Source organism: Dendrobates tinctorius, unplaced genomic scaffold (assembly GCF_039654945.1).
Source record: "Dendrobates tinctorius isolate UK_male_01 unplaced genomic scaffold, ASM3965494v1 ptg000250l, whole genome shotgun sequence".
Taxonomy (NCBI): Eukaryota; Metazoa; Chordata; class Amphibia; order Anura; family Dendrobatidae; genus Dendrobates; species Dendrobates tinctorius.
Window position 1 is genome coordinate 49,873,575 of NW_027361917.1, and position 27,973 is coordinate 49,901,547.

Sequence of the window (27,973 nt, forward strand, 5' to 3'; positions counted from 1 at the left end):
AACATTAGAAAATAAATTTATTAAAATAGTAAATGGGCCGAACAACAGTATATAATAACCTAAAAAAGGAATTGAACAAACAAAAAAAAAAAAAGCATTAAAATTCCCTACATAATTACCAATCGATCCTCCATTTATATATAATGTATCAGATACTGCTTGCCCAACATTATGCTGTTGAGGATATGCACTGAGGAAATCAATCATATATTAAATGTGTATGCATTTAGATTTATTTAAACTTCTCCGAGCCAAAAATACTTGCGTCCCCAATATGCACAAATACATTTCAAACATGTTTCATCTACAAACATTTCTTCTAAACTTCAGTAGTTCTACTGATATTAGGGAGGCCGTTACAATGTTCCAGTTCCATAAAGAAGAAAGAAAAAGTCCTCAAAGTTTGAATTATAACTCACTGCCGCACTGCAGAAGGGACGGAAGAAATAGAAATGAAAGATGCGCTAGGTAAAAAAAAAAATATATATATTTATAAAATGTAGGAAATCAAGAATATACACAGCCATCAAAACTAATCCAGTACTGTGTCTTGCTCCTTTTTAATGCTCGTCAGCATAGAGTGCTCATTTTCTGCAGATTCTGAGTCCCCGCTACTTAACAGGATGGACTTTCCTTCATCCTCAAGAGCAAAGACGTCTGAATTTTGGCCTTGGCACGTGTGTTTGACCACCTCATTGGGCGTAGAAAACGTTTTGTCACACAAATTACACTTATAACGTTTATTTGTTTGAACTAACAGGTTGTCCATTTGGCTACTCTCATCAAAGGAGCATAACTCTAGAGTCTGCTTATCCACCACCGTGTAGGTGTCAGAACTCTTTAGACACACGTGCCTCGCAGCTTGATTTGCCCTACAAAAGCTCTTGTCGCAGGTGCTGCATTTGAATGGCTTGCCAGTGTGGATGTACATATGCTCCCGCCAATGACTTTTCTGGATAAACTTGCGCCCACAAATGGTGCACTCATACTTTCTACGTTTGACTTCTCTTTCCTGGTCAGCTTGTTCCAAATTATCTATATCTGCAATATCTGAAGGAGGCGGGGTCTCTGCCTGCTGTTGCCCATCAATGATCGGGGAGTCTGAGATCTGTGGCATATCACTGTCACTGATGATTCCAGCCTCAGCAGCTTCCATCGATTCTTTCCCAATTTCCGATCCATTGTTACAGAAAGAAGGGGAAATGCTGGCTTCTGTCTGTCCAGCGGAGGAGATAAAAGGAATTCCTGTGTGAATCTGGAGGTGTTCACGTAAGCTGCTTCTTAAATTGAAGCGCCTGCCACACAAATGACAAGCATAATACTTGGGGAAGCTTCCATTCCTCTTCATGATACTTGGCTTCACATGAGCAATAGTTAGCGATGAATTTTGTTCTTCACTTGGCGAATCTTCCATGCTGTTTTCCTCCAGAGTAGAAGCTGTAGGAAGAACAGAAGATGTTGGCTCTGGAGACATAGGTGCTTGTGCGGTCTCAGAAAACGTTAAATTTGTCCGATTTGCTGCAGGCAGAGATGATGAGAGCTGCACATTGTCCGACAAAGTATCCTGATTAATTCTGGTGGTCTGTGGTCGAGTCTCACGGTTAGTTTTCTCAGATGCAGTAGTAACTTTTGCCGGAGGTCTTATCTGATGATCTGCTATCTGAATTCCATAAAGAGAGGATGCAAGAGGGAAAACCTGATCTGCATGTGAAAACCCACCATGGCTTGCCAGACTGGCCTCTTGAATTAGTGGAAAAGCATGCAAAAATTTTATGCCTTGCTCAAGGCGCACAGGATCAATGAGTTGAGGTGCCATTTTTCCAGTATACATCAGGTGTAGAAGATAACTAAATATATCTGGCTGGATATCTGTTGACTTCAAGCGAACACATTCACTGTAGAGAAAGAAGAAAAAAAAAATACATAAGGAAGTAGAAAAATAACCTGAAAGGAAAATAAAAAAATTCGAACTGTTTAATCTATAACATTACATCACTTAGTGATTTATATTAGAACCACTCCGTTATTACATGTTTAGATGCTGGAAAACATGGTCAATATGACAAATGATTGGACTCTCTTGCAAATCATACTGTGGGTACTGCACGGGGGTAGTATTGCTTAACCCCTTTCCTACATTAGACGTACTATTCCGTCCATGTGACCTGGGACCTAAGTCCCAAGGACGGAATAGTACGTCTAGCGCAATCAGCGGCGCTCACGGGGGGGAGCGCAGCTGATCGCGGCCGGGTGTCAGCTGATTATCACAGCTGACACCCGACACATTAACCCCCGGCACACTGCGATCAAACATGACCGCAGTGTACCAGCGGCATTAGGAGAGAAGCGTGCAGGTATGGGGCTCCCTCCATGCTTCCCTGAGACCCCCGGAGCAGCGCGATGTGCTGCGCTGCTCCGGGGGCCTCCTTCCCTGCAGGTCCCCGGATCCAATATGGCGGCAGGGACCTTCGAGGGCCTAACAAAAATAGCTAAATAAATGTAAAAAAAAAATATTCCCTAATAAATTCATTTTTTGAAATTAAAAAACACAATAAAAGTACACACATTTGGTATCACCGCGTCCGTAACGTCCCGCCGTATAAAACTGTAGTTAACCCCTTTATTGAACCCCTTAAACAATAAACAAAGCAAAAAATAATGCTTTATCATCATCCCGCCGAACAAAAAGTGCAATAACGCGCGATAAAAAGATGGATATAAATATCCATGGTACCGCTGAAAATGTCATCTTGTCCCGCAAAAACGAGCCACCATACAGCATCATCAGCGAAAAAATAAAAAAGTTATAGCTCGCAGAAAAAAAATAATTTTTTATATAAAATTGTTTTCATTGCATAAAAGCGCCAACATAAAAAAAGACAAATGAGGTATCGCTGTAACCGTACTGACCCGAAGAATAAAAACGCTTTATCAATTTTACCGCACATGGAACAGTGTAAACGCACCCCCCAAAAAAAATTCATGAAACGCTGGTTTTTGTTCATTCTACATCCCAAAAATTGGAATAAAAAGCGATCAAAAAACGTCAAAAACGTCATGTGCCCGAGAATGGTACCAATAAAAACGTCAACTCTCCCCACAAAAAAATAAGACCTCACATGACTCGGTGGGTCAAAATATGGAAAAATTATAGCTCTCAAAATGTGGTGATGTATAAACTATTTTTACAATAAAGAGTCTTTTAGCGTATGACAGCTGCCAAACACAAAAACCCGCCACAAATGGTAAATCAAACCCCCCCTTTATCACCCCCTTAGTTAAGAAAAAATAATAAAATAAAAAAAAAAAAAAAGTATTCATTTCCATTTTCCCATTAGGGTTAGGGGTGTGTTGGGGTTAGGGTTGGAGTTAGAATTGGGGAGTTTCCACTGTTTTGGCACATCAGGGGCTTTCCAAACTTGACATGGCGTCCGATCTCAATTCCAGCCAAAAAAGTCAAATGGCGCTGCTTCCCTTCCGAGCTCTGCCATGCGCCAAATAGTGGTTTACCCCCACATTTGGGGTATCAGCGTAGTCAGGGCAAATTGCACAATAACTTTTGGGGTCCTGTTGCTCTTGGGAAAATAAAAATTGGGGGTGATAATTTTTGTGGAAAAAATATGATTTTTTTTAATTGTACGGCTGTACGTTATAAACTTCTGTGAAGCCCTTGGGGGTTCAAAGTGCTCACCACATATCTAGTTAAGTTCCTTTGGGGGGGGGATCTAGTTTCCAAAATGGGGTCACTTGTGGGGGGTTTCCACTTTTTAGGCACATCAGGAGCTCTCCAAACTTGACATGGCATCCGATCTGAATTCCAGCCAATTTTGCAGTGAAAAAGTCAAACGGCGCTCCTTCCCTTCCGAGCTCTGCCATGCGCCCAAACAGTGGTCCCCCCCCCCACGTCAGGTATCGGCGTACTCAGGACAAATTGCACAATAACTTTTCAAGTCCAATTTCTCCTGTTACCCTTGGTAAAATAAAAAAAATTCAACCGGAAGTAATTTTTTTGTGAAAGAAAGTTAAATGTTCATTTCTTTTTTTTTTAAAACATTAAAAAAAATTCCTGTGAAGCACCTGAAGGGTTAATAAACTTCTTGAGGCTATGGGCCAACGTAGCGTTTTAAAACGCACAATGAAAACCGGACTCCTTCCCAGAAATCGCGCGTTTTTTTCCGCGCGAATTCACCGCAATTTTACTGCGATTCTGTTCGCGATTTTGCCGCGATTTTCTCAAGCACTTTCCAAGCGTTTGCTCTCATCCTGCATCCCCATCCCGTCATGTGCTGCTCCAATCCTGCGCCCCCATTCTGTCATGTGCAGCCCCCATTCTGCAACCTCATCCTGTTTTGTGCGCCTCCATCTTGTCATGTGCTACTCTTCCTGTGCTCCCATCCTGCACCCCAATCCTGTCATGTGGTGCTCACATCCTGCGCCCCCATTCTATAATGTGCTGCACCCCCATTCTGTCATGTACTGCTCCACCGGATAGGTAAGATGTTGTGCCGGAGATTGCGGCATGCATTCGGTGCTTACGCATACCGTGATCTCCTGAGCCACAATCCTCATCCCCGGATGCGTAACTCTGTGGGTTCCAGACTGCGCCGGCGCGTCGTGCTTGCGCAGTCTATAAAGGTTTCGGACAGAGTGACGCTCCTAGCATTATATTGTATGATAGCGCCCCCCCCAGCGTCGGAAAATCATCGGTGTCTCGGCTACTGGAGAACATTATTCGGGTCGTTTTTGCCGTCCCGTCAAGTAAAAGGTTAATAAACTTCTTGAATGTGGTTTTGAGCACCTTGAGAGGTGCATTTATTAGAACGGTGTCACTTTTGGGTATTTTCGGTCATACTGACTCCTCAAAGTCACTTCAAATGTGAGGTGGTCCTTAAAAAATGGATTTGTAAATTTGATTTGAAAAGTTTGTAATTGCTGGTCAACTTTTAACCCTTATAACTTCCTACAAAAAAAAAAAAATAAATAATATATATATGTTTCCAAAATTGTGCTGATGTAAAGTAGACATGTGGGAAATGTTGCTTATTAATCTTGTGCGCCTCAGCAAATTTTCAGTTGAAGTGCTCAACTACTGACCAAATTTTCTATAGACAATCAAAGTTAGCATAGTCTTCGGTGGCTCAGTGTATAGTACTGCAGCTTTGCAGTGCTGGAGTCCTGGGTTCGAATCCCACCAAGGACAACATCTGCAAGGAGTTTCAGTTATGATCTTCCCGTGTTTGCGTGGGTTTCCTCCGGGCACTCTGGTTTCCTTCCACATCCAAAGACATACTGATAGGGAATTTAGATTGTGAGTGATGATAATGTGTGCAAACTGTAAAGCGCTGTGGAATATGTTAGTGGTATATAAAAATTATTATGCCTCGGGGAGGACACTGCGCATTATCACTATAATGCAAAAAATGTTTGGATCGCTTCAAATCGCGTCCTTGTCATGGCCATAGGGTATACCAGTGTGCTGTAGAGAATATCAGTACGCCAGTATTGCCGAAGCTCTGGTTTTCTGATAATGCCCATATGCAGCACAATGCCCCCAGTTTTTTTTTTTTCTTTTGAAACTCTGCTGCATTTACAGGGGTCCATCTGGCATGTGATGATGTGGGATTTTGTGTGAAAAATTAATGGGCATACAAGTTTGTCGGCCCACCATTTATTATTTCCTAGCTGAAAAAGAATTTGAAGAAGTCAATTTCAATGAGGCCAGTAACATCAAACTAGATTCCTGAGTTGCCAATGCAGTACATGTGTGTCCTAGGGCACCTTGGTGGAGGTCCTACTTCACTTGACGAGGCGGAATAGAGGAACGTGGGATCTTCCTCACTGGCTGAATTCGTGTGGGAGGCAAGGAAAGTGTATGCCTCCTCTGGTGAAGAGTTTTGATGAATAGGCCATTTTTTTTTTCCCCTAAAACACTGGGGGTGTGTGTAAGTGGTGCTTTTACATGTGCATTATGTGGGGCTTGTGTAAAGAGTACTATTGATTATAAAAAGAGCGAAAAAATAAAAATTTAGAAAAAAAGATGAAAAAATTTACAGTGACACTTACTATACTAATGCCCTACCTATAAATTTACCAGGCGGTAACTTTTTTTGGCAAAACAAAAACGGACATCACTAACAATGCAATGTACGCTCCCCTAATACACTACCTAAAAATATACTCGATGCAAACAATTACTTTTTTGCCAAAGAAAAACGAACGTCACTAACAATGCGACGTATGCTCCCGTAATACACTGGAAAATACCTGGCAAAAAAAAATCCTTTCATGCAAAAGACGCACGCTACCTCCCTACCTATAACTTTTTTTTTTCAAAAACAAAATTGGACGTCAAACACTGATGTCCGCTATTCTAATACACTACCTATAAACTATTCTGTACAATTCTTTATTCTCTAAAACAAAATCGGACGTGGTCAGCTACTCTAATACGCTACCTCCCTACCTATAAAACTACTCGGCACCGTTTTGGTTTTTTTTAAGAACAAAAAAATATATCAGACTTCATTTACAATGTGACATCTGCTACACTAAAGAAAAAAAAAAGGTCCCTTGGCGCAGTCTCTCATCAGCAGCGATACTGATCAGAGCGATGCGGCCACAGAAGAGGACAAATGCTCAGGGCAGGAAACTGCGCACACATAGAAGAGCACCAAAAATTCAATCTGGAGTGGGGGGAAGGGAGGGGACTGGGACAGGGGAACTGCTGCTGCAGTGACCACAGATGAGTAAAGCCCCCGTTACACACTGCGATATCGCTAGCAATATTGCTGTAAAGTCACCGATTTTGTGACGTTACAGCTACAGTTATATTGCTAGCGATATCGCTGTGTCTGATACTTACCTCCGACCGGCTCCCCCGCTGGTTGTCGCTGATCGCGCGAGAAGCTCCTGGACCATTCCTCGTCGGCCACTTCCTGCTGTGACGACGAGCGACGCGTGGAGCCGGGCGGGAGGACGCAGGATCGCCGCGTCTGACAGGTAAGTAGCGACCCCCGACCCCTGCGATGTCGCTGGTGAGATCTGCCTGTGTGGCAGCTCACTAGCGACCACCTAGCGATGCACCAGCGATCCTGACAGCGTCATATCGCTGGTCAGGATCGCTGGTGCATCGCTAGGTGTAACGGTACCCTTACACAGCAGACAGCACAGGATCTCGGCACACAACACAGCAGGAGGCACAGATCACGGGGGGGGGGGGGGGGGGTAGGTAATCGCACCGGCCACCAATGAATCTCATGTATACAGGAGGGAGGGGGGGGGCTCAAAACTGCTCTGCACGCCAAAAGGATGGCATGCAGAGCAGGGATCACTATTTTAGACTAACCACTTTGGAAACAATTGGCTGAATAGTTTGACCAATCAAATCCAAAAGGGGTTAATCAAGAGGTGACGTGACGATCACCACACCCATTGTGATGGCTGTGATTGGTACTGTCAGACAGCACCGATCACACCATGTAACATGATTTTTCTTCCATTTTGTTTTTTTTGTTTTTTTTAATCAATTTGTCACATTGCTGTGATTGGCTGGTCAGAATTAACCATCCAATTACAGTAATCTCCGAAGGGTGGGGGAGGGGCATTATAGACCTCAGGGCCAAGTGCAGGGATGGCCTGCTGTCAGGGACAGCAGCCATCTTAACCCGGTAACCACGTGATGCACCGTATATATACACTTTTCTTTGTAGTAACGCATGTCGGAAATGGGTTAAAACCTGAAATACCAAATAGAAATAACCACAACATCAAAAATGCATGTAAAAAACAAAGCCACAAACTCAAAAAAGCAATGAAAAAAGGCAAGTGACAATTTACATAATAGGTTCAGAAAGACGTTAAAAAAAAAACAAAAAACCCTGCAACATTAAAACATCTTCAAAAAAAGTTAAGTCTTCTAAGCACTGACACTGATGTTTAGCCAGACTTTGGAATATGAAACACAGACTTTATAGCAAGTGTTTCTTGTCAAAAAAAATACTATAAGTAAATTATTTCCCTTATTAAATTTTACTAACTACTGTTATAAGAAATCTATGATTGACATAGAGAGAGCAGTATCTTAGAGCTTTTAAAATATACTAGAAAAAAGTAGGAAAAACATTATACTAGTTAAGACAATAGTGATGAGCGAGCGTGCTGGGATAAGGTGTTATCCGGGTATGCTCATGTCCTAATTGAGCATTTCCAGTGTGCTTGTAAAATATGCTCGAGTCCCCACAGCTGCATGTTTCACGGCTGTTCAACAGCCACAACACGTTTGGATTAACGAACATGCTCAAATAACACCTTATCCGAGCACGCTCGCTCATCACGAGAAGACAATCTATATGATCAAAGTCTAGGTTGAAAAATGCAAGATGAATTAAAGAGGAAAAAAAAAAAAAAAACACCTTTATTAAACTGCAGATATGGGGTTAATCTGCAAGATAACAGCGCTGTAAAGCTGTGCGTCCTCTTCCCGGCCACTGAGAGGACTGTAACGTGTTTCTTCCTGGCAGCTTTCAGTCAGAGCCGCGACTTGGGACACCGGCCAGCGAATAATGAGCAGCAGCTGTCACCGCGCACTATGTACTGAGCGGGTGAGCAGGGCGGGGCCTCTATTACTGAACGGTGGAATAGTTCATTTTGCATCTCTGTAGCCGTTCCCTTGGTGTAGCGGCTGCAAGGATTTAGAACACTATTACCCTGCAAATAAATCCCATACCTGCAGGTTAATAGCGTGTTTTTGACACATACTCCCAAGTATTAAACCTGGAGGTGGAAGGGGTGAGGCAGAACACCTGTCGTCATAGGGTGACAGATTACAGACTTGCTGACAGGACACTTACCTTGTCTGGTGGACAAAAAGCATCTTGAAGTAGTTGGAAAAAGACGCCAGCACTGATTTGTGAGCCTTAAAGTAGACATCCCCAATAGCAACAGTGCAGTCACACAAGAACCCAAATTCCCTCTGGGCATTTAACTGCTGCAGAAGTATCAGTCCGTGATTGGCCAAATCCATCTTCTCAAAGGAGTCTGCAGAAAAATAAACATTCGAGGTCACTTTGTAGAAAACCAAAGGAAAAAAAAAATGATCATTTTATTTGGGATACTCAGGTGAGACTTCTCAGTTGCCCCAACACATCTGTTGTAGTGAATACCATTCTGAAGCATTTCTTGATTTCCCTATGTATTATCATAGCCGTACACTGGCCAATCAATGCTAGCAGACTGAGTAAGATCCTGTTCACACTGTTCTCAGAGTCTTTCCCCCGCACTAGCCTCCTCCCACCCAGCAGAAACCATACACTCACATGGATTCAGTTTTTCCTCTTTTTCCTGACTTTTCGGACAGTCATAAAAACATGGTCTACTACGTTTTACTGCTTATTTGAAAAGACAGACACCGTAGAAAAAAAAACCAAACACTGAGTCCATTAGAAAAATATCCCCGGATGCACTGCATAAGCAGCATGTATAGGGCCCAAGGGCACACCGTGCACGCCTTCTTACCGCAAGGTGTAACCATTCTCCTTAGCCTAATCCTTCCAGAATAAGATCAGGCCATGTTCCTATGTTCACAAACACTGCATTTTTTTTCCTGCTGCATATAAAAGGGGTTGTCCACTAGTCTTAAAATCATTTTTTCACTCTCTATATTACTCCCTTATAAAATAATAACACCTCCGGTGTGGGCGATGTTCCAGTGGGGTGGCGCTGGCTCTCCCGTGACATTGTCACATCAGCCCTGCACCCAATCTGTTATTGGTGTCTAATCTGTGAGATTTTCCCTCCACAGTGGAGCCCCCGGCTGCACAGGAAACTCCTTCATGGGCTACATGAGTTAAGGCCCTTTTACATTTAGCGATGCACCAGCGATCCCGACCACGATACGACCCGGACAGGATAGCTGGTGCATCGCTAAATGATCGCTAGTGAGCTTCAACACAGGCAGATCTCACAGCGATGCAGCAGCGATACAGCGCACGATACTTACCTGTCAGACGAGGCGATCCTGACATCCTCCCGCCCGCCTCCACACGTCGCTCGTCGGCGCCACAGGAAACGCCCGACGAGAAATGGAGCCGGCCGATCTCGCGCGATCAGAGATGGACAGCGGGGGAGCCAGTCGGAGGTATCGCACATAGCGATATCGCTAGCAAGTCACAAAATCGGTGACGTTATAGCAATATTGCTAGCGATATCGCTATGTGTAAAACCCCCTTTACATTGCTGTAAATGCTATAAAATACTACTTCTTGTTTGAATAAACCAGAAAAGTGACTTGCTCAGAACCAGTGTGCATTCTTTTCTCCAAGCTCGTTATCTGGGGGCGAAATCTCTTAATTCGGCCTCACTGGTGATCCGGCATATCTGCCTTTGGGTCAGAACGAAAACAGCCACAACACTACTGACGACCCCCGCTTACTCAATTCAGGACTCCATCGGATGTAAAAACAGTATACTCACCTTCTGCAACCCTGATCCAGCGACGTAATATCTCGGGCCAATATTCCGTTTTAGCAGACGTCCACTCTAATGAAATAGTAAAGTCTGCAGCTGACGATCAGCCGCTTATTGGCTGTGCCCTGCACGTGACAACAAGGTCACGTCACTCAGGGAACAGAGGCACCCGCTCCAGAGTAGGCTAGGTTTTTTTTAATTAGCTTTGTAAATGGTTAAGCCAGGAATATCTAGTAGACACAGCAGGAATGGTAACACTGCAGGAGGAGAGACTACACTGTTTATACCGGGTGAGTCATAAAGGACGGACGTTTTTAAACTAATCATAAAATCGTTAAATATTTATTAAATATAAATGTATTCACAGATTTGGTTATGTATACTAATAGCATTTGACAAATTCAAGTGTGGAAAACAACATCTGCCATGTGGTGGCCATTATCAGTGATGCATTTCCAAAGGCGTTCTTGGAAGTTGGCATCAACACGTTCCAACACAACTCTGTCGATTTGGGCAACTTCCACTCGAATAGCTTCCTTCAGTTCTTGTAATGATCGAGGCTTAAGCTTGTATACACGTGATTTGAGGTGACCCCATAAGTAATAATCGCACATGGACAGGTCTGGGGACCTAGGAGGCCAATTAATATCGCCAAACCTGGAAATGATGCGACCAGGGAAGAGAGGGCGAAGAACGTTCATTGTTGCTCCGGCTGTGTGGGCCGTTGCCCCATCTTGTTGAAACCACACACTAGAGATGGGGATATGTTGCCGTCGTAACTCAGGAACAAAGAAGTTATTTATCATGGCGATATAACGTTGTGAGTTCACGGTAACAGTATTGCCATTATCGCCTTCGAAAAAGTACGGACCGATCACGCCATATTTGCCCATAGCGCACCACACCGTTACCTTAGGGCTGTGCAGCGGTCGTTCATGTAATTCTTTCGGATTTTCATAGGCCCAATAACGGCAGTTCTGCTGATTAACCATGCCATTGACATGGAAATGAGCTTCATCACTCATGAATAAAATAAGGTTGTCGTTTTGCTCAATAATTGCTTCCATCTCATGTGCGAACTTCAGTCGCGCTGCGTAATCCCCGCGCTCCAACTGTTGCACAATGGCCAATTTATAGGGGTGGAAATGCAGGTCTAAATGCAAAATACGCCTTACTGTACGATTACTGAGGGCAAGTTCTAAAGAATGTTTCCGAGCAGATCGACTCTGACTACGCAGCATGGCTTGCCTGACGCGTTCCACATTTTCAGGGGTACGTGCCGTTCGTGGAGCCCCCGGTGGTCGTTTGTTCATTAGTGTACCTCGTGTACGGAGTGCTTCAACCCAACGTAGGATAGTGTTACGAGCGGGAACAGCTTGATTTCTGTGAATATTGAAATGATGCCGAAACTCACGCTGAACGGCTGTGATACACTCATTATTCTTGACAAAACTGTCGTACGCAAAAACGCGATGTTCTATCGTCCACGGCACCATAGCTTAAACTGAAACTAAAATAAAAACAATGCTTTCACCTCACAAACATAACCCCGCCTCCCGCACATCTCTACCTCCACCTGGTGGTGAGTTATAGCCACTTCAAATACATCCGTCCTTTATATTTAACGATTTTATGATTAGTTTAAAAACGTCCGTCCTTTATGACTCACCCGGTATTATATCTGGGGTTCAGAAACTATGAGGCAAGGGTGGTCTTGTAGTGGACATACCCTTTAAAGGTCAAACGAATTTAGACACATCTAGAAGTTTAAAATTATTTAAAAATATCATTAATTCAATTTATTAAAAAAAATATATAATACAGTGATGTTACCACTTACTAGACTACAAATTCTCATACGGGGAATATAATGTACCGGAAGCCTTTGTCTGACCGGTAACTGATCACTGCAGCTCCGACACTTCAGCTCGATCTTATTTCGTAATTCTGCCTCCCAAATATCGAACACTCCCGAGTGCAGAAGGCTGGTGCATGATAGGAATACGCATTATTTTTGTCACTTATATTAGCGCCATTAATTTCACAGCACTTTACAGACATCAGCACTGTCAAATTTGGGGCTCACAATCTAACTTCCCTATCAGGATGTCTTTGGAATGTGGGAAGAAACCCACACAAAACATGAGAACATAGACTCCTTGCAGATGTTGTCCTTGGTGGGATTTGAACCCAGGACCCCAGCGATGCAAAGCAACAGGGCTAACCACTGAGCCACCGTGCTGCCCATGACACTTAGCAAGTAGGGGAGGGTCACGTGACACAGGCCTGAAGTTGCAAGACATGTTTGTCAGAACTATAATGTTGCAATTTTTGGAAGAATAAGGATTCAACCCACCTCATCCTGTGAGTGCAACCACAGTGACCAAAGCATTTTTAGTTTTAGCAGACTTCTAAAGATAAGGGCGCATTACAAAAAAAAAAAAAAATGGGGGGGGGGGGGCAACTTAAAACTATTTTGCTGAACATACTTAAGACTACACAGATCTTTCATGGATAGAATTATGGGCGATAAGACATTCTTAAAATTCTTTACGAGATTCTGTCCTCCAGCAACATTTCACTAAAGCAATTATCCCTAAAATTCTGACCAAGGGAAAATAACACCACAAAATCTAACTATAGGGCTTTTCCGACAGACCTCTACAGCTTGGGTGCAGGAACTTCAGAGCTTTACTTCATGTAGGTCCACAAATACTGCAAAATCCCTAACTGAAAAATGGCTAAGAAATGCTAAGATTAATGCATTAAGGCTCCCGATTCATCATTGCCTTTGCACCTGTTTTCTGTCTAATTTTAAGAATTGCGCCTTTTTTGTTTGCACCCAATCCATTATTGTATTTGCACCTTTTTTTTAAAGCTTATGTGTTAGTCTTTTATTTTTACGTTTTGTGGGCGGATTTAACAATTTCAAATGTTTTAGCCTGATTTAACAATTGAGACTTTCTAAAAAGTTGCAAAATATGGCACCACTTCACTCCAATCCTTACATAGCGTTTGAGTATGCCAAAATTTTAGCACAATTTGTTTTTAACACCAAAAGTCGCCTTTTTTTTTTTTTTTTTTACTTTGCGGCAAATATATGAGCCATTCACCAATTTCATGAATTTGAGTACAGTACTAAAAAAAACAAAACAACAAGACCGCATAAAGAAAAACAGGGCGGCGACTTAAAAGTCTACATATGATGAATCGGGGGCCTAAGTGTTTTGTCACATTGGGCCTGATTCATCAACACTTTCATGCCAAAATTCTGGATTAAAAGTTTTAATATGTGGCAAAATTTAGGAGCAACTCTTGAGTTTTGTGTACATTTTTTAACTGTTGGCTTCTTCATGTGTGCGCCTCTTCATAAATCAGGAGCGTCTGACTCCAGCATAGCCCTTCCATCCAGACTGGCCTGAACACCAGTCTTGACTAATCGCGCCCATTGTGTTTAATAATCAGGTTTACAAAATTGGGCAAACCCCTTAAAAACTATCAACTGGCTGAGGAGCAGACTAGACCCATGTTCAGAGAGGTGTGTGAAAATATAAGGGGCGACTCACTAAGACTAGCGTACCGCACACCCGTCTTAATGAAGCACTCGCTGGAGTACACTGACCTGATATATTAGGCGATGTTTAATGAATCAGGCCCGTCTGATACTTAGCGTGTGCCCTGGTGTACATTTCTGGAGTAACTTTAGTGGTGTCATTTATAAACTGAACGTGTGTGACCATGCCTTGTCCATGCTATGCCCATATTGCTGTAATTGGTTGGGACTGAAGTGTAATATTTTTGCGTAACTTACGAATTGCGATTTATTAAAGGGGTTTCCAGATTTCTGGCATGAAAAACTTAATCAACCGACCTCAGTTTTTCATCCAAGAAAATATTCTTTCCCCTGCTCTATGGTGTTTGGAGGCTCAGTTTTTGAGATCTGTATGGCATCCAATTATTTACATCCATGTTGACAGACAAATGGTAGGAGACCTCCTATGTAATCTATGTAATGGATCTGCTAATGCCATGCGCATGGTGTCAGTATAGCATTGTTTCCTCTTTAAGGACTTGATGAGTTCTATGAGTGGGTGAACCTTATTTGAAAAACTGAAGAGACTAGGGTGTTCTAAGTTTTTTCAATTTGTTTTTTAAAGTCACATGTGTGCACAAAAGCAAACACAAAAACATGCTCATCTGAATGATTCTAGACATTCAATTAAGGGGCAATTAGGCTGGAATCACATATAGCGACTCACCAGCGATCCTGACAACAATATCAATGTGTCAGGATCGCTGGTGAATCGCTATGTGATCGCTGGTGAGCTGTCAGACAGCTTCACCAGCGATCAGCACAGCGACGCCGAGCTCCCGGCGTCGCTGTGCACGTTAGTAACCAGCGCGCTGATGCAGGAAGCTGGTAACTAACGTACACATCGGGTATCCAAGGGACGTGCGTCCCTAGATACCCGATGTGTACATTAGTTACCAGCAGATCGCTGGTCTCCCGCCTGTCACACGCAGCGATGTGTGGTGGCCAGCGGGAGACCAGCGACCAAAAAAAGTCCTGGCCTTTCCTGCAGCGATCAGCGATACCTGCAGAGGGGCCGGTCACTGATCGCTGTCACACACAGCGATCTCGCTGGTGAGATCGCTGTTCTGTCACAAAAATTGTGACTCAGCAGCGATCTCGCTAGCGAGATAGCTATGTGTGACTGGGCCTTAAGTTTTTTCAAAGTCACATGTGTGCACAAAAGCAAACACAAAAACATGCTTATCTGAATGATTCTAGACATTCAATTAAGGGGCAATTACACTGAAAGGTAGTCCTTAATGAGCAGTGTTAAACACTGGTTTCACAATTATCTTGCCATGTAAACAGGCTGCCGATCACCCGGTGAAGGAACAAAAATACTCGTTCATCGGGTGAATTGATTCTGTGCGCAGCATAAAAGATCATCGTTCTAGACGGTGCACAGTGTCGTGTAAACAGGGACTATGGCGGTGTCTGTGCTCAGAGAGGTCCAGTACAGATCACACAGTGCCCATCGTTTGCTTGGGTCTGCCTGTATAAACGTATAAGGTTTACCGATCGGCGATCGTATCATGCCACCGATCGGTGTGTGCGCTATTGGTTTTGCACATGGAACAGCACAGATAGAAAGTACTCATCTGAACAGGGCCCAACACTTTACACAAGGACTCTGCAGCGAATTCAATGTTTCGCATTGCTAAGAGTAAAATGTGCTGCGAATCTGCAGCATAGCAGGTGCCAAATTGGTTTAGAAATTTGCAGTATGCCCTCAAATTTGCAACTTGAAAACATGTGGGTGAATGGGATTTTTCTAATTCCAGTCACATGTACTAGGCCGGGTTCAGATAGCCATACTTCACGAACTTTACACGGACCACAACGCCCAGACTGACCATGGGTCTTATTAGGCTCTTAGTTTGGTTCAGGAAACAGCAGTTATGCCAGGCATTGAGGCCCGTAAACGGACTGTGAAATACAGCAGTCTGAACCTGGTCTTACACTTTGCTGACGACTGTATAACCAGCACCAAAAATTCACAACAACCCAATATGAACAATCATTCTGAAAACTTGTATTACAGCTATGGAAAAAAAAAAAAAACCTATTCCATAACAAAATATCGAGATGGTTAAAACTGCATTTCCAAGGCAAAAGAGCATCAAAGACGCATGTTATCCGCTAGTAAGTATATCAATGTTGTCAACAGGGGAAAAAAAAAAAACAAAGTATCAAAAACAAAGTAGCTTTATTTAAGGCATGACAGACAAAAAAAATGCAGCGTCAGAAACGCAAGTAACTTAATTTAAATAATAGGTGTGGAAATGGTGCAGAAAATCAGCATACAAAATGCACCAAAAGCTCATCATGGGAACTTGGTCAAGCAGGTAATATTTACACAAAGCAGAAACGAAAAATGGAGGTGCAGTGAATATCTGGTTATTGGGAGTGGTCCATGGGATTGTATAAAACAATAAGGGTACGTGCACGCTATCAGAGCACGCTAACCTACATGAGTTGATAATTTTACATAGTTATCTAATCTATTCTAGAGCTTTTGTTAAAGTAGTTTTTGAAACGTCAGAAAATAATGCTCGGCATTTGCTTACAACTTGCAGGACATATTGCTTTTGTTCTTCATCTTTTGTCAGAAGGTCGTTAAAGTCGGTTACTTCCTACCTCTTTTAATTTTTCTTTCCTAACTTTTGGATTTACAACCCTAGCGTGCTCTGATGGTTCATCTGTGCTACTGAGCAATTTATTTGCCATTAACAACTTTTCATTGTCTGTAATGGTGGGATCAAAAAACGATAATCCCACCAACTCTGCATTCAAATACCACAAATGGTTCGAAAATTTGGTCAGGGCTATTTCTGCAATGTTGTTGTCACATTCTTTATAGTCTAACAGACTATGCAAAATACCTAAATCTTAAAATACCTCAATTTGGATTTTTTCAAACTTTGAGCGACGAGCGGCACGGGTTAACATCATTTGATCGAGCTCAAATTTTGGCTATCTCAATATCTGGAAAGGGGAATCGTTTTGTGGGGTCCAGACGGACAAAATTGCGACATCGATTTTTTGCGGTCACCCTAGTGTGCACGCAGCCTAAGCGTGACTTTCATAGAAACCTCACAAACATAAGAGGCGAAGACTGCTATGGACCGCTTGTGACGGAGAGATCACTTCCTGCAGACAGCAGACGTCCCGTCACCCAGACTCAGTTATAAGTAGCTGAATAAAGTGGAGAATCTAATGACCCATTTATACTGGGTAATGTGAGGTCAGTGCGAGTGTTACACTATATTCGGAGCTGGGGACAGCATGATCATTACAGGGCTATTTTCATCATTTTTTAATAAAGTGTGCTAATATAGGTATTTTACAAATCCTCACAGTTTAGCACTGATTATCCTCTAGTAATGAAGGACCCTCTCGGCCATATTTACCCTCTATTGCCATTGTAACCTTCCTTCTGTAGCTCTAATGGGCTAGGTCAGTCATGCCCACTGTAGGTATCCTGATCTATTGCTACGTGCTCCCTCACAACAGAGCGCTCAATGATTCATGGAGCCACGCAAGGGCTGAGGTGAGCCGGCAGCGCTACATAGAGGGACTCTCACTGACTGCTAGTGCAACCATGTTGTGATTTTGGACCTGTGGTACTAGCAACAACTGTGCTGTGCTCACACTTGGCTCAAAGAGCAGCAAAACGTAATCTCCCACATAAGTTATGAAAAACTAAAATACACAGCTATATTGTATATGTGTATTACGTGAAAGCTGTGCTGTGTGATAGACATATATACATACACATTTGAGAGCAGGGGGGGGGGGGGACTGTAGTTTTAGCAAATAAGGGTGCTTTCACGTTGCCTTTAGTTACATGCTCAGTGGCCCTGTCAAGGCATAAGTCTGAACCCCTCGCAAAATGGGTTTTCGTGCATAAGCGCCAAAGTGCTCAAATTATAACGGTGCCGGTAGAGTGCACGTTCGGACACCCAGATGCAGTCATGTCTGAGTGTCTATTTCTTGTAGGTGTACACGTGCGAAAATGATGCACGGCAGAGGGCATGTTCGGTCTGCCAGCACTATTATAGTCTGTGTCCCCTGTTGGCGTATACTTTCAAATCCTTTTTGCTGGGGTTCGGACCCCTTCCTCCGACAGGGCCACCGAGCGTCACCCTCGGGAAGTCCTCGGTTCAGCTCTGTGCAGCTGGAAGCACAAAAGTGCAAGTAAGATAACTACTGTTGGGCATAGCATGTATACAATAGTTATGCCGACACTATGCATTTTAAAAAAGTTGTTATGATCACTCTGTCCCCATACATAAGTTAGTGGCAGAAGGTCACCTGTTTCCATGCTGCAATGTGTTGCTGCTATTGTCACATTAAGCTGGCATAAAACTCAAATCACCCCACAAACAAGCAAGGGCAGATAACAGAACATTTTGTTTCCTACAACAGTCATTAAATCAATTATTATCCGTCTTGACAGATTCCCTTTAAGACACATTTAGACAAACTGGTAACACTGTTAACCTGCAGATAGAGGGTTAATCTGGAGTTTAATAGTATTATGAAGGTGCCCTGCTGCCTTAGGCCGGGGTCACACTCTTGCGTGTGTAATGTGAGAAACTCGCATCAATACCCGGCACTCGGACGGGAGTGTGCGGCTGCATGTATTTCTATGCAGCCGCACACTCTGGTCCCAAGTGCCGGGTATTGATGAGAGTTTCTCGTATTACACACACACACACACACACACACACACGAGTGTGACCCCAGCCTTACTGAGAGTGGCACAGCAGGGCAAAAATGCACTATTCCCTTGGGAGACGCTGGCATGGCTAGTCACTGCTTGCTGCACAGCGGTTGTAAGCATGCCCCTGCACTACAACTGACAGCTCACTCTCATAAGCAGCAACTGTGGCCACGCAGGCAGGCCTTTATGACTAAAAGCTGTCAGTTCCTGGGAAGAACATAGTTGGCAGTGTTTGTCCTGCATGTTTTGTGGCTGTACTACAAACATGTGACTGTTGGGACTCAAACATGTCACTTGTGCACCCACGATCCTCTGCATATCCGAGCACCCCAGGCAAACTCGAGTAACAGGCACTCACTACCTAGGATCACTGTGGCTCTGGCAAATTCCTAACTTTGGATTCAGGAAATAAACCTTTAAACAAGTATGACGATTGGCTAATGGTCAATATAGACTGAGGCCGTGGTTTCACAAGACAATGTGTATGTGCAGTGGTCGTAAGATTTAACAAAAAAAAAAAAGTGCTAAAACCTTCATACGTTTTACACTCAGTTGTCAGGTTTTATTCCAGTAGGTTTTTTTCCTTTACAGGTAAAACTTTTTTCTTCTAATTCTAAAAACTGCATTACCAAAAAGCAAGCTGCAGTGTGAAGTATACAATTAAGTGAAAAAGGTTCCGTGAAAACCCAGCCTTAGGGTATGTGCACACGTAGTTTTTAGTCTCTGCGGATTTTGTAGAGAAAACTGCAGGAAATCCGCAGGACAAAGTGCTGTGGTTTTTCTGCGGATTATCTGCGTTTTTTCTGCGGTTTTACACCTCATAATTGATGAGGTGTAAAACCGCAGCGTTTCTGCACCAAACAATTGACATGCTGCGGATTGTAAACCGCAGAAAAACCGCGCAGAAAAAAACGCAGCATGTGCACAGCTTTTTTTTCCATAGGAAATAAAGGTACTGTACAACGCAGCAGAATCCGCAGCGTGTGCACATACCCTAAAAGGTGGCTGGCAGCGTCAGGATGATGTTCGCCTGCGTGTGGGTATGGCCATCTTAGGCTAAGTGCACACGTACTTTTTTGCCCTGCGGATTTTTCCGTGCAGAATTGAAGAAATCCGCAGGTCAAATGACCTGCATTTTTCCTGCAGATTTCTTCCTTTTTTCTTGCGGTTATTGTGTGGTTTTCCCCTGTGGATTTGGAGAATGGAGAAGGTGGAAAACCGCACAAAAGAAGTGACATGCTGCATATTTTGAACAAGAAAACCGCGCGGAAATATCCGTAGCGTCTGCACAGCGGTTTTTTCTCTATTGATTAACATGCTACTGTACATCACAATGCGGATATGCAGCGTTTCTGCGCGGTAAAATCCGCTGCGGATCCGCTGGATATCTGCATCGTGTGCACACAGCCTTAAAGAGGTTCTCTCCTTTCGGAAAACTTTGCCATACACCAAATAAAAAGCTAACTACCCAAGTATTAAGGGTCCATGAGACTAATGATGGCCGAACCCACCAATATCAACAGTGGGTAAAATCAACGGGCTAATGTGTACGGGGGATTGGCTGAGACTCAGGGCGATGATGATCCAGCACATCTCAGGACGCAGATCGCATTGTTCTCGCGGCGGTGGCAGTGAGCAGGTCTCCTGTGTATGCGCTCTAATCCCTTCAGTACGAGAAGGGGACGGGCCGACCCCTGCCCCTCTACCCCTGGGGTGTGCGGTCAGCAGGTGTATGGCTGATGCTGCGGAGTCGCCTCCTGTCCCCGGCACTTCCAGCACGGTGAGAGTGCAGCAGACACCACAGAACACGCTGCCCTGCCCGACCGGATACGCCGAGTGGTGAGGCCGGGGGCGGAGCCCGGAGGCGCAGTAACTTCCGCGCAGCTGGAGAAGCCTCTGAGGGGGAAGGGGAGACTACCATAACGAACAAAGATGGCTCCGGCTGGGGCTGTCGCCTGAGCGGTGGGAGAGGAGGCGGGGTGTGGAGGCGCTGCTCACATACATGGCGGCGGCAGCAGCACTGCGGAGGGGGATGGGAGGCTGCGGCCGCCGCTGGCTTTGTCCGGCCGCCACCTCACGGCTCTCGTTGTAGCCCGGTGGCGCGGAGAGGGAGAGCGGACATAAGTGCGGGTGTTCCGGCGGCCCCGACCACCGAGTGCGCGCAGCCGAGGCCCTGCCAGGCCCGTCCTACCCCGTGCATGGAGGCGGCCAGCACCGGCCCAGAGCCGCTCGTCACACGTGGTGTGTGCCGCCGCGATGCGCTCACCTCTGCCCTGCGTGTGCTGCGGAGCCCGTGCTCGGTGCCTGCTGCTGCCGCCTCCTCCGGCGTCTTCTCTTCCTCTACGAGAGGCGGGCGGTAATAGAGGGAAAAAAACTGTCGGTGCTTTCCTGTCCGGTTACGTTAAGGTCACATGACCGGCAGCGGGGGGCAGTCGTGCAGAGAGGCTTGTGCAGCTCTCCCGCCGGGAGTATGAGGCGAGGCCCCCTCCCCCTCTGTGTGTAATGTCTCGTTTCCTCTGGCGAGGGAGGCAGCCCACAGCACGGCCCCGCCACCACCGCCATGTCGGTCTCCTCCCGCCGAGCCTCATGTTTCAGGCCTCTGCAGAGGAGAGTGCAGTACACGCGGCAGCCGCCTGCTGTATGGGGCTGTGACAGCGTTTCATGGCTGAACGTGGCCAACCACAACCAGGGTCACGTCAAAAAAATAATTGTGGAATAATATAGACAACCAATACGATAATGGCAGAAGAGCGGAGCGTACAGCCCCCAGCTGGGCCGCACATGTGCCGTGTACACACCTGGGAGCTGCCGCCTGGCCTGTGCTGGGGAAACACTAGTGATGTGTGTGTGGTGGGAAAACACTAGTGATGTGTGTGTGGTGGAATAAACACTAGTGATGTGTGTGTGGTGGGAAAACACCAGTGATGTGTGTGTGGTGGAATAAACACTAGTGATATGTGTGTGGTGGGAAAACACCAGTGATGTGTGTGTGGTGGAATAAACACTAGTGATGTGTGTGTGGTGGGAAAACACCAGTGATGTGTGTGTGTGGTGGAATAAACACTAGTGATATGTGTGTGGTGGGAAAACACCAGTGATGTGTGTGTGTGGTGGGAAAACACCAGTGATGTGTGTGTGTGGTGGAATAAACACTAGTGATGTGTGTGTGGTGGAATAAACACTAGTGATGTGTGTGTGGTGGGAAAACACCAGTGATATGTGTGTGGTGGGAAAACACCAGTGATGTGTGTGTGGTGGAATAAACACTAGTGATGTGTGTGTGGTGGGAAAACACCAGTGATGTGTGTGTGGTGGAATAAACACTAGTGATATGTGTGGTGGGAAAACACCAGTGATATGTGTGTGGTGGGAAAACACCAGTGATGTGTGTGTGGTGGAATAAACACCAGTGATGTGTGTGTGGTGGAATAAACACTAGTGATATGTGTGTGGTGGGAAAACACCAGTGATGTGTGTGTGGTGGGAAAACACCAGTGATGTGTGTGTGTGGTGGGAAAACACCAGTGATGTGTGTGTGGTGGAATAAACACTAGTGATGTGTGTGTGGTGGGAAAACACCAGTGATATGTGTGTGGTGGGAAAACACCAGTGATGTGTGTGTGGTGGAATAAACACTAGTGATGTGTGTGATAACTGAATGAGTTAAATGAATTCTGCTGAACTTTATCTTTTCTTCGAGGAGATGTCTCAGACATCTCCCTTGTGAACCAAGGTCAAATACTCCTGTTTTTTTAGCCTATATGACTTTCTTTGTAGAAAACAAGTTGTGAAATCATTTTATACTGCGCATGACTGTAAATGTCTAAATTCTTTGCTATAAAAGATGGAAGCCTAACTGATAAGCCAGAGGCGTCTTGGCAGGCATCCCGAGTGGTATTATACAGCTTGTGTCTGTGTTATCCTTCTCGACGGAGCAATCAATTAGAGACATATGGTGCCTTACACCCAAGAACATCGGTCCTTCAGATGAAAGAGATATCTGAGGGATCCCGACAGTTTCCTGGCGCCCGAACAGGGACCTGATATAGGCACCTCTCCAAGACTACCCGATCTACAGACCACTTCAGTTACTGATGAAATTGTGAACAGCAGACCTAAACACCTGGCCAGGTAAGAGATCAATTTTTCTCTTCTCTGCTCTTCATAATGTATCATTATAACTAAGGTCCGTATAAAGGGGAATCTAGTAGAGGAGGGGGCCGTAAGATCAGGTCCATATAAGAACTCAGAGGAAATCGGGTGTGACACGCATATGTAATTTCTGCTCGAATGAGAGGTTACTGTAGGTTCTGTCTGTGCACAGCTATTTTTAGAAAAAGAGCTGATGCAAATCGAAATGGGAGAGGTCTGACATTACGGAATATAAGGCTGGGTGAACAGTTCATGCTGCAAAGCCCCGACGGACAAGTTCTCCACAATAGAAGATTCCGTGTTAGGAATCAGGGAGGTTGTTGAATGGCTACTTTGATTTGAAAGGTTGTGGAAAGTAGAAAAATAAGCTGCACAGTAGGTATTCGTTCAAAGAGTGGTGATATTGCCTAACTGGGTTATGTGACAGCGTCCTTTCGGGGAGGTCACCGCCTAAGCTTAAATCAACACCCTTTACGAATAAACCTTGTGACAGATAAGAGTGTGACCGAATGAGCACAGGACCACGAAATGAGTCTGTGACAGGATATGACTGAAGAACCCCGATAAATGGACACTTTGTTTACAATCCTGTGTGTTGTGGGAGTGTTACTGTTCGGATGCTACCTAGCATATAAGTACACGAGACACGTAGTACAAGGAGGAACAGACACCCCGTTTAACCTGTTGGCACCTTAGGAAGAAGGTAACGAGGTATAGTAGAGCCTAGTCTTGAGCTTACCCAATACACCACCTAAGGAAGAGAGGATTAACAGGAAAGAAACAAGAAAAACAGGATAAGAATAAAAGATAAAATGGGGAACAATCAGGGAAAGACACCCGAAGAAGGAGACCGGTTATGTGATATAATTGAGGATAGATATGGAAGTAGTGCAGCAAAGAACCTGGAAAAAGTATTAATCAAATCCAAAGTGCAAGATAGGCAGGCTGTGTGAATCCTTGTATATATGTCTATGAGAACCTCTGAATAAGATGAGAGATGAGTAATTGAGTAAAAAAAAAAAAATCAGTGAATGAGCACGTATGAATGAATCATCACACATCATTTTTGTGTCAAGAGATTTGTGACCTTTCTAGTTGTGGAATCCCGGACAGATGCGTTATAGATATTTCAAATCTACATCTGAGACTGAATGAATTGAGTAATAGTTCGTGTTATATGTGGCATTACATTGTAAAGTTTCCTGAATGCATTTGGCCAGAAAAAGGGCAAGGCATGGTTAATCTCATTATACAGTTATCTGCCCTTACAGTGAAATCCCGTGATTTTGAGTTTCTTTGTAGAAATTGATTTTGATAAGTCTAAAGAACTACAGAATTCTGTGAAGGACGACGCTGCATTCTGACGGGAGGGAGGAAGGATGGCGCTGCGCAGTTTTTCTTCTCCCTTCGCTCTTATCTCTGCTGAGTGTGAGCTGTGCTCAAAATTCTCTGTAATTCTATCCGTAAGGTACGCGCTGAAAGATTTGTGCATTTTAAAGCAACAGTACTTAATTGAAGATTGGAAGTTAAAAGTAAGATATGGGGCCTAATTTAGAAGGGAATTGTAAGTGATTGTTTGGTCATTGTAAGTGATTGCTTGGTCATTAATGTGTTTGAACCTGCTTCTAGTTGTGTGATTGATTTGTATAGCAAATTGTGTCAAATTACAAAAGACAGAGAAGGAAGGAAGCAGTAAAACAAGTGGGACAAATATTGAAAAAGGCAAAAATACCAGAGTGTGAATGTTTGGATGTACAAAAAGGCACAGACAAGGGAAGAAAATAGCAAGTGAATAAATGATGCTTGAGAATGTGTAGCAGTATGGAAGGTGTATAATGAATGTTTGATTGACAAAGTGTAACCAGAGACCCAGACAAAACAGATGGACTTGTAAACACTGTGATCAGACTCAGACAAACCCAGACTGAATAGCTACTTGTGTGACCTGTGCTACTGACCTAAGAGAATTGCACTAAATCCTATCCAGACAAGATCATAAGAAGCTGACATAATAGTGTGGGTAGTGGGGACATTGGCCCTTGAGGAGTAAGCTGACAGTAGACATCAGACGACCAACCCCATCAGGACCTAGAAGTGTGACTAGAATAAGAAAGATACAGGTGTATTATCCCTGGAGCCCCTCTGACCAGCTAGCTTTGCTGAAGCAGCTGCCTGACCCTGAAGACCAACCATTCCCGTTTTACAGACACATAAAGGAAGTACAGCAGACATATAAGTGTACCTGGGCAGACCTAGAGAGGTTGGTGAGTTTAAAGGCAGGTGACGCACTAGGACATATAATTAAGACACACAGATGTGACAAAGGATCAGGCTTGGGGCATGGATGATAAATCTGCACGATCTGGGGAGACGTACTGTGAGTCACTAAGACAATGGGCTGCAGTGGAACAATCAGAGCAGTCTGTACTCCTGACTGACACAGCAAAGAGGAGAGAGAGTAGAGATGTACTTTGGACGGTTACAGCTGAAATGGGCAGACATAGGGTACATTTGCATAAACCCACTTGATGTTAGAATACTGGTGAATGCATTCATTGACGGTATGAACAAAGACTTACGAGACGCAGTACAGACAGCCAGACCTGAAGGGAGACATGTAGATCCGAAAGACCTCCTTAAGGTAGCTAAAGAAATTGAGCAAACAAGGACAATAAGACAACCTGTCATGTATGCTGGAGCACAAGGAAAAAAGTGGAGACGTAATAGGGAAGGCATGTGAGATCACACTGACGTTTCTTTTGACAATCTATTCCCCACATGACATCCATGCCATACTCCTACAAGTTCAACCAAAACATCTGTCTATGGCCAGACAGCTCCGACTTGAGTGTGCTCTACTAATTCCTGAGTATGTCACTCCTCAAAAGATGTAACGTTCTGAATCCAGCCACCCTCCTGCCTGTGGATTCAGAAAAGGGGGAATTGGTGACCGTATTAGCGAGTAAGGAAGGATACTTTGACATGATGCATGAACATGTCTGCATAGAACTGATGAGTCAGGAGACAGTTGGGTTTGCACACATTCATGAAAAACCTGTTCCTAATGCAGACTTTGAGTTTCTTTTTTGTAGATGGCCCCAGATACCACCAGGATAGACGATTCTACACTGGATATGCAGTAGTATCCTCACATGAGGTAATCCGAGCGGAGCCACTCTCTCCTCACATGTCGGCGCAGGAGGCAGAGTTGAAGGCACTCACTGAGGCGTGTAGAGCCGCTGCAGGTAAAGTCGCTAATTTTTTCACAGATTCGAAGCCCATTAAAAATGCAGAGCTGGTGAAACAATTGATGGAGGCATTGATGTTACCAGTCCAGGTTGGCATTGTCAAGGTAAAAGCACACACAAAGGTAGTCACCGTGGAGGTAGAGGGCAATAGAAGGGCGAACGAGGCTGCTAAAATAGCACAAGGCGGCCTAGAGAGAGCAGTGGACGATGGCGGGGAGTCAGCGTATTCCAGCCACATTGGGTCTAGATGTCCTGAAATCCCTCCAGCATAAAGCTGCCCAAACAGAGAAGGTACACCGGGGGAGACTGGGAGCTGAGCTGAACTCAAATGGAGTATGGGAGAATAAGGATAAAATGTGCCCACCAAAGTCCCTGTTCCCAATCATGGCGCAAGCAGCACATGGCCCCAATCACACCTCAAAAAGTCACATGTGTGCCATGGTAGATGCCTTCTGGATCGCTCCTGGTTTCAGTTACGCAGCCGCGAAACTTGTACAATCATGCCTCATCTGTGCACAGCACAACCCAGGTAAAACAGTAAAAGTCCCTAAGAAAGCGACACCTAGGCCTCTCTACCCGTTTCAGAGACGGCAGATTGACGACATACAGCTACCAAGGTAGGAGTGTATGCAAATATCCTAGTATGTGTAGATCTCTTCTCTGGTTGGCCGGAAGCCTATCCGGTAAAACGTGCAAATGCTAAAATGACTACAGACAAACTGATGAAAGAACTGATCTGCAGGTATGGTGTCCCAGAAACCACAGAAACAGATAGGGGTGCACACTTCACGGGAGAAATAAAGAGGGAAGTCATGCAGGCCCCGGGTGTACAGCAAACATTTCATACACCATATAGGCCACAAGGTAGTGGGAAAGTGGAAAGACTAAATGGGACACAAACTGAAAATTCAAAAGGCCATGGCAGACACAGGAAAGAGCTGGGTGGAGTGCTTGCCTCTTGCACTCTTTTCAGTCAGACACACTCCAAATAGAAACACAGGCTTGTCTCCTTCTGAAGTCCTGAGACTTAGAGATCAGTATGATAAAGACAATGATCGTACTAAAGATGGTTGGTGGTCAGACACTTTCTCCTTTCTTAATCCAGCTAATTGGTTTAAGGGTATTGGAGGCTGGATAGCTGGTATTATACTAAGTTTATTACGTATTGCCGTTTGTCTCCTTATAATATATGTGCTACTGAAACTTGTTTTTTGGTGTATCTCTGTATGCAAGAAAAGATGCAGAAATAGATAAGGAAGTTTAACTGTAAGCAACAAGAATTTAACTATTATTCCTTTGAGTCCTAGATTGACATCTCATTTCTGGCATGAAGGAGCGTACTCTTGCAATGATGGACGTGGCTTCAGTATCTGGGGGATGGAGAAGGTAGAAGACCTGTCTCCCTTGGGTAACCCGTCGGCCTGGGATAGTACCTGGTGAACGAGCCACTATCCGCTGTTGTTGCAGGATCCAGTGTTCCAGATTGTGGAAAATGAAGATGTCAAAGGGGGGAATGATAAGAACTGAATGAGTTAAATGAATTCTGCTGAACTTTATCTTTTCTTCGAGGAGATGTCTCAGACATCTCCCTTGTGAACCAAGGTCAAATACTCCTGTTTTTTTAGCCTATATGACTTTCTTTGTAGAAAACAAGTTGTGAAATCATTTTATACTGCGCATGACTGTAAATGTCTAAATTCTTTGCTATAAAAGATGGAAGCCTAACTGATAAGCCAGAGGCGTCTTGGCAGGCATCCCGAGTGGTATTATACAGCTTGTGTCTGTGTTATCCTTCTCGACGGAGCAATC

General features: G+C 44.3%; 1 protein-coding gene and 1 long non-coding RNA gene across 3 annotated transcripts; one reads left to right on the forward strand and one right to left on the reverse strand.

Annotated features, from left to right (window-relative positions):
• ZBTB2 (zinc finger and BTB domain containing 2) lies at positions 1–21,436 on the reverse strand. Of its 2 annotated transcripts, none has more exons than XM_073557681.1 (3): positions 21,031–21,436; positions 8,850–9,036; positions 1–1,895 (listed from the first exon to the last, which is right to left on the reverse strand). In XM_073557681.1, the coding sequence occupies exons 2-3, from the start codon at positions 9,020–9,022 to the stop codon at positions 533–535; spliced, it is 1,536 nt and encodes a 511-aa protein (XP_073413782.1). In that variant the 5' UTR covers positions 9,023–9,036; positions 21,031–21,436; the 3' UTR covers positions 1–532. The 2 variants fall into 2 exon arrangements, with proteins under 2 accessions (XP_073413782.1, XP_073413781.1); XM_073557680.1 differs by lacking the exon at positions 21,031–21,436 and adding an exon at positions 20,276–20,646.
• Positions 20,452–27,935, forward strand: LOC141063561 (uncharacterized). Its single transcript, XR_012224896.1, has 2 exons — positions 20,452–20,544; positions 27,472–27,935. It is a non-coding gene; the product is annotated as an uncharacterized lncRNA (long non-coding RNA).
• The last annotated feature ends 38 nt before the right edge of the window (positions 27,936–27,973 follow it).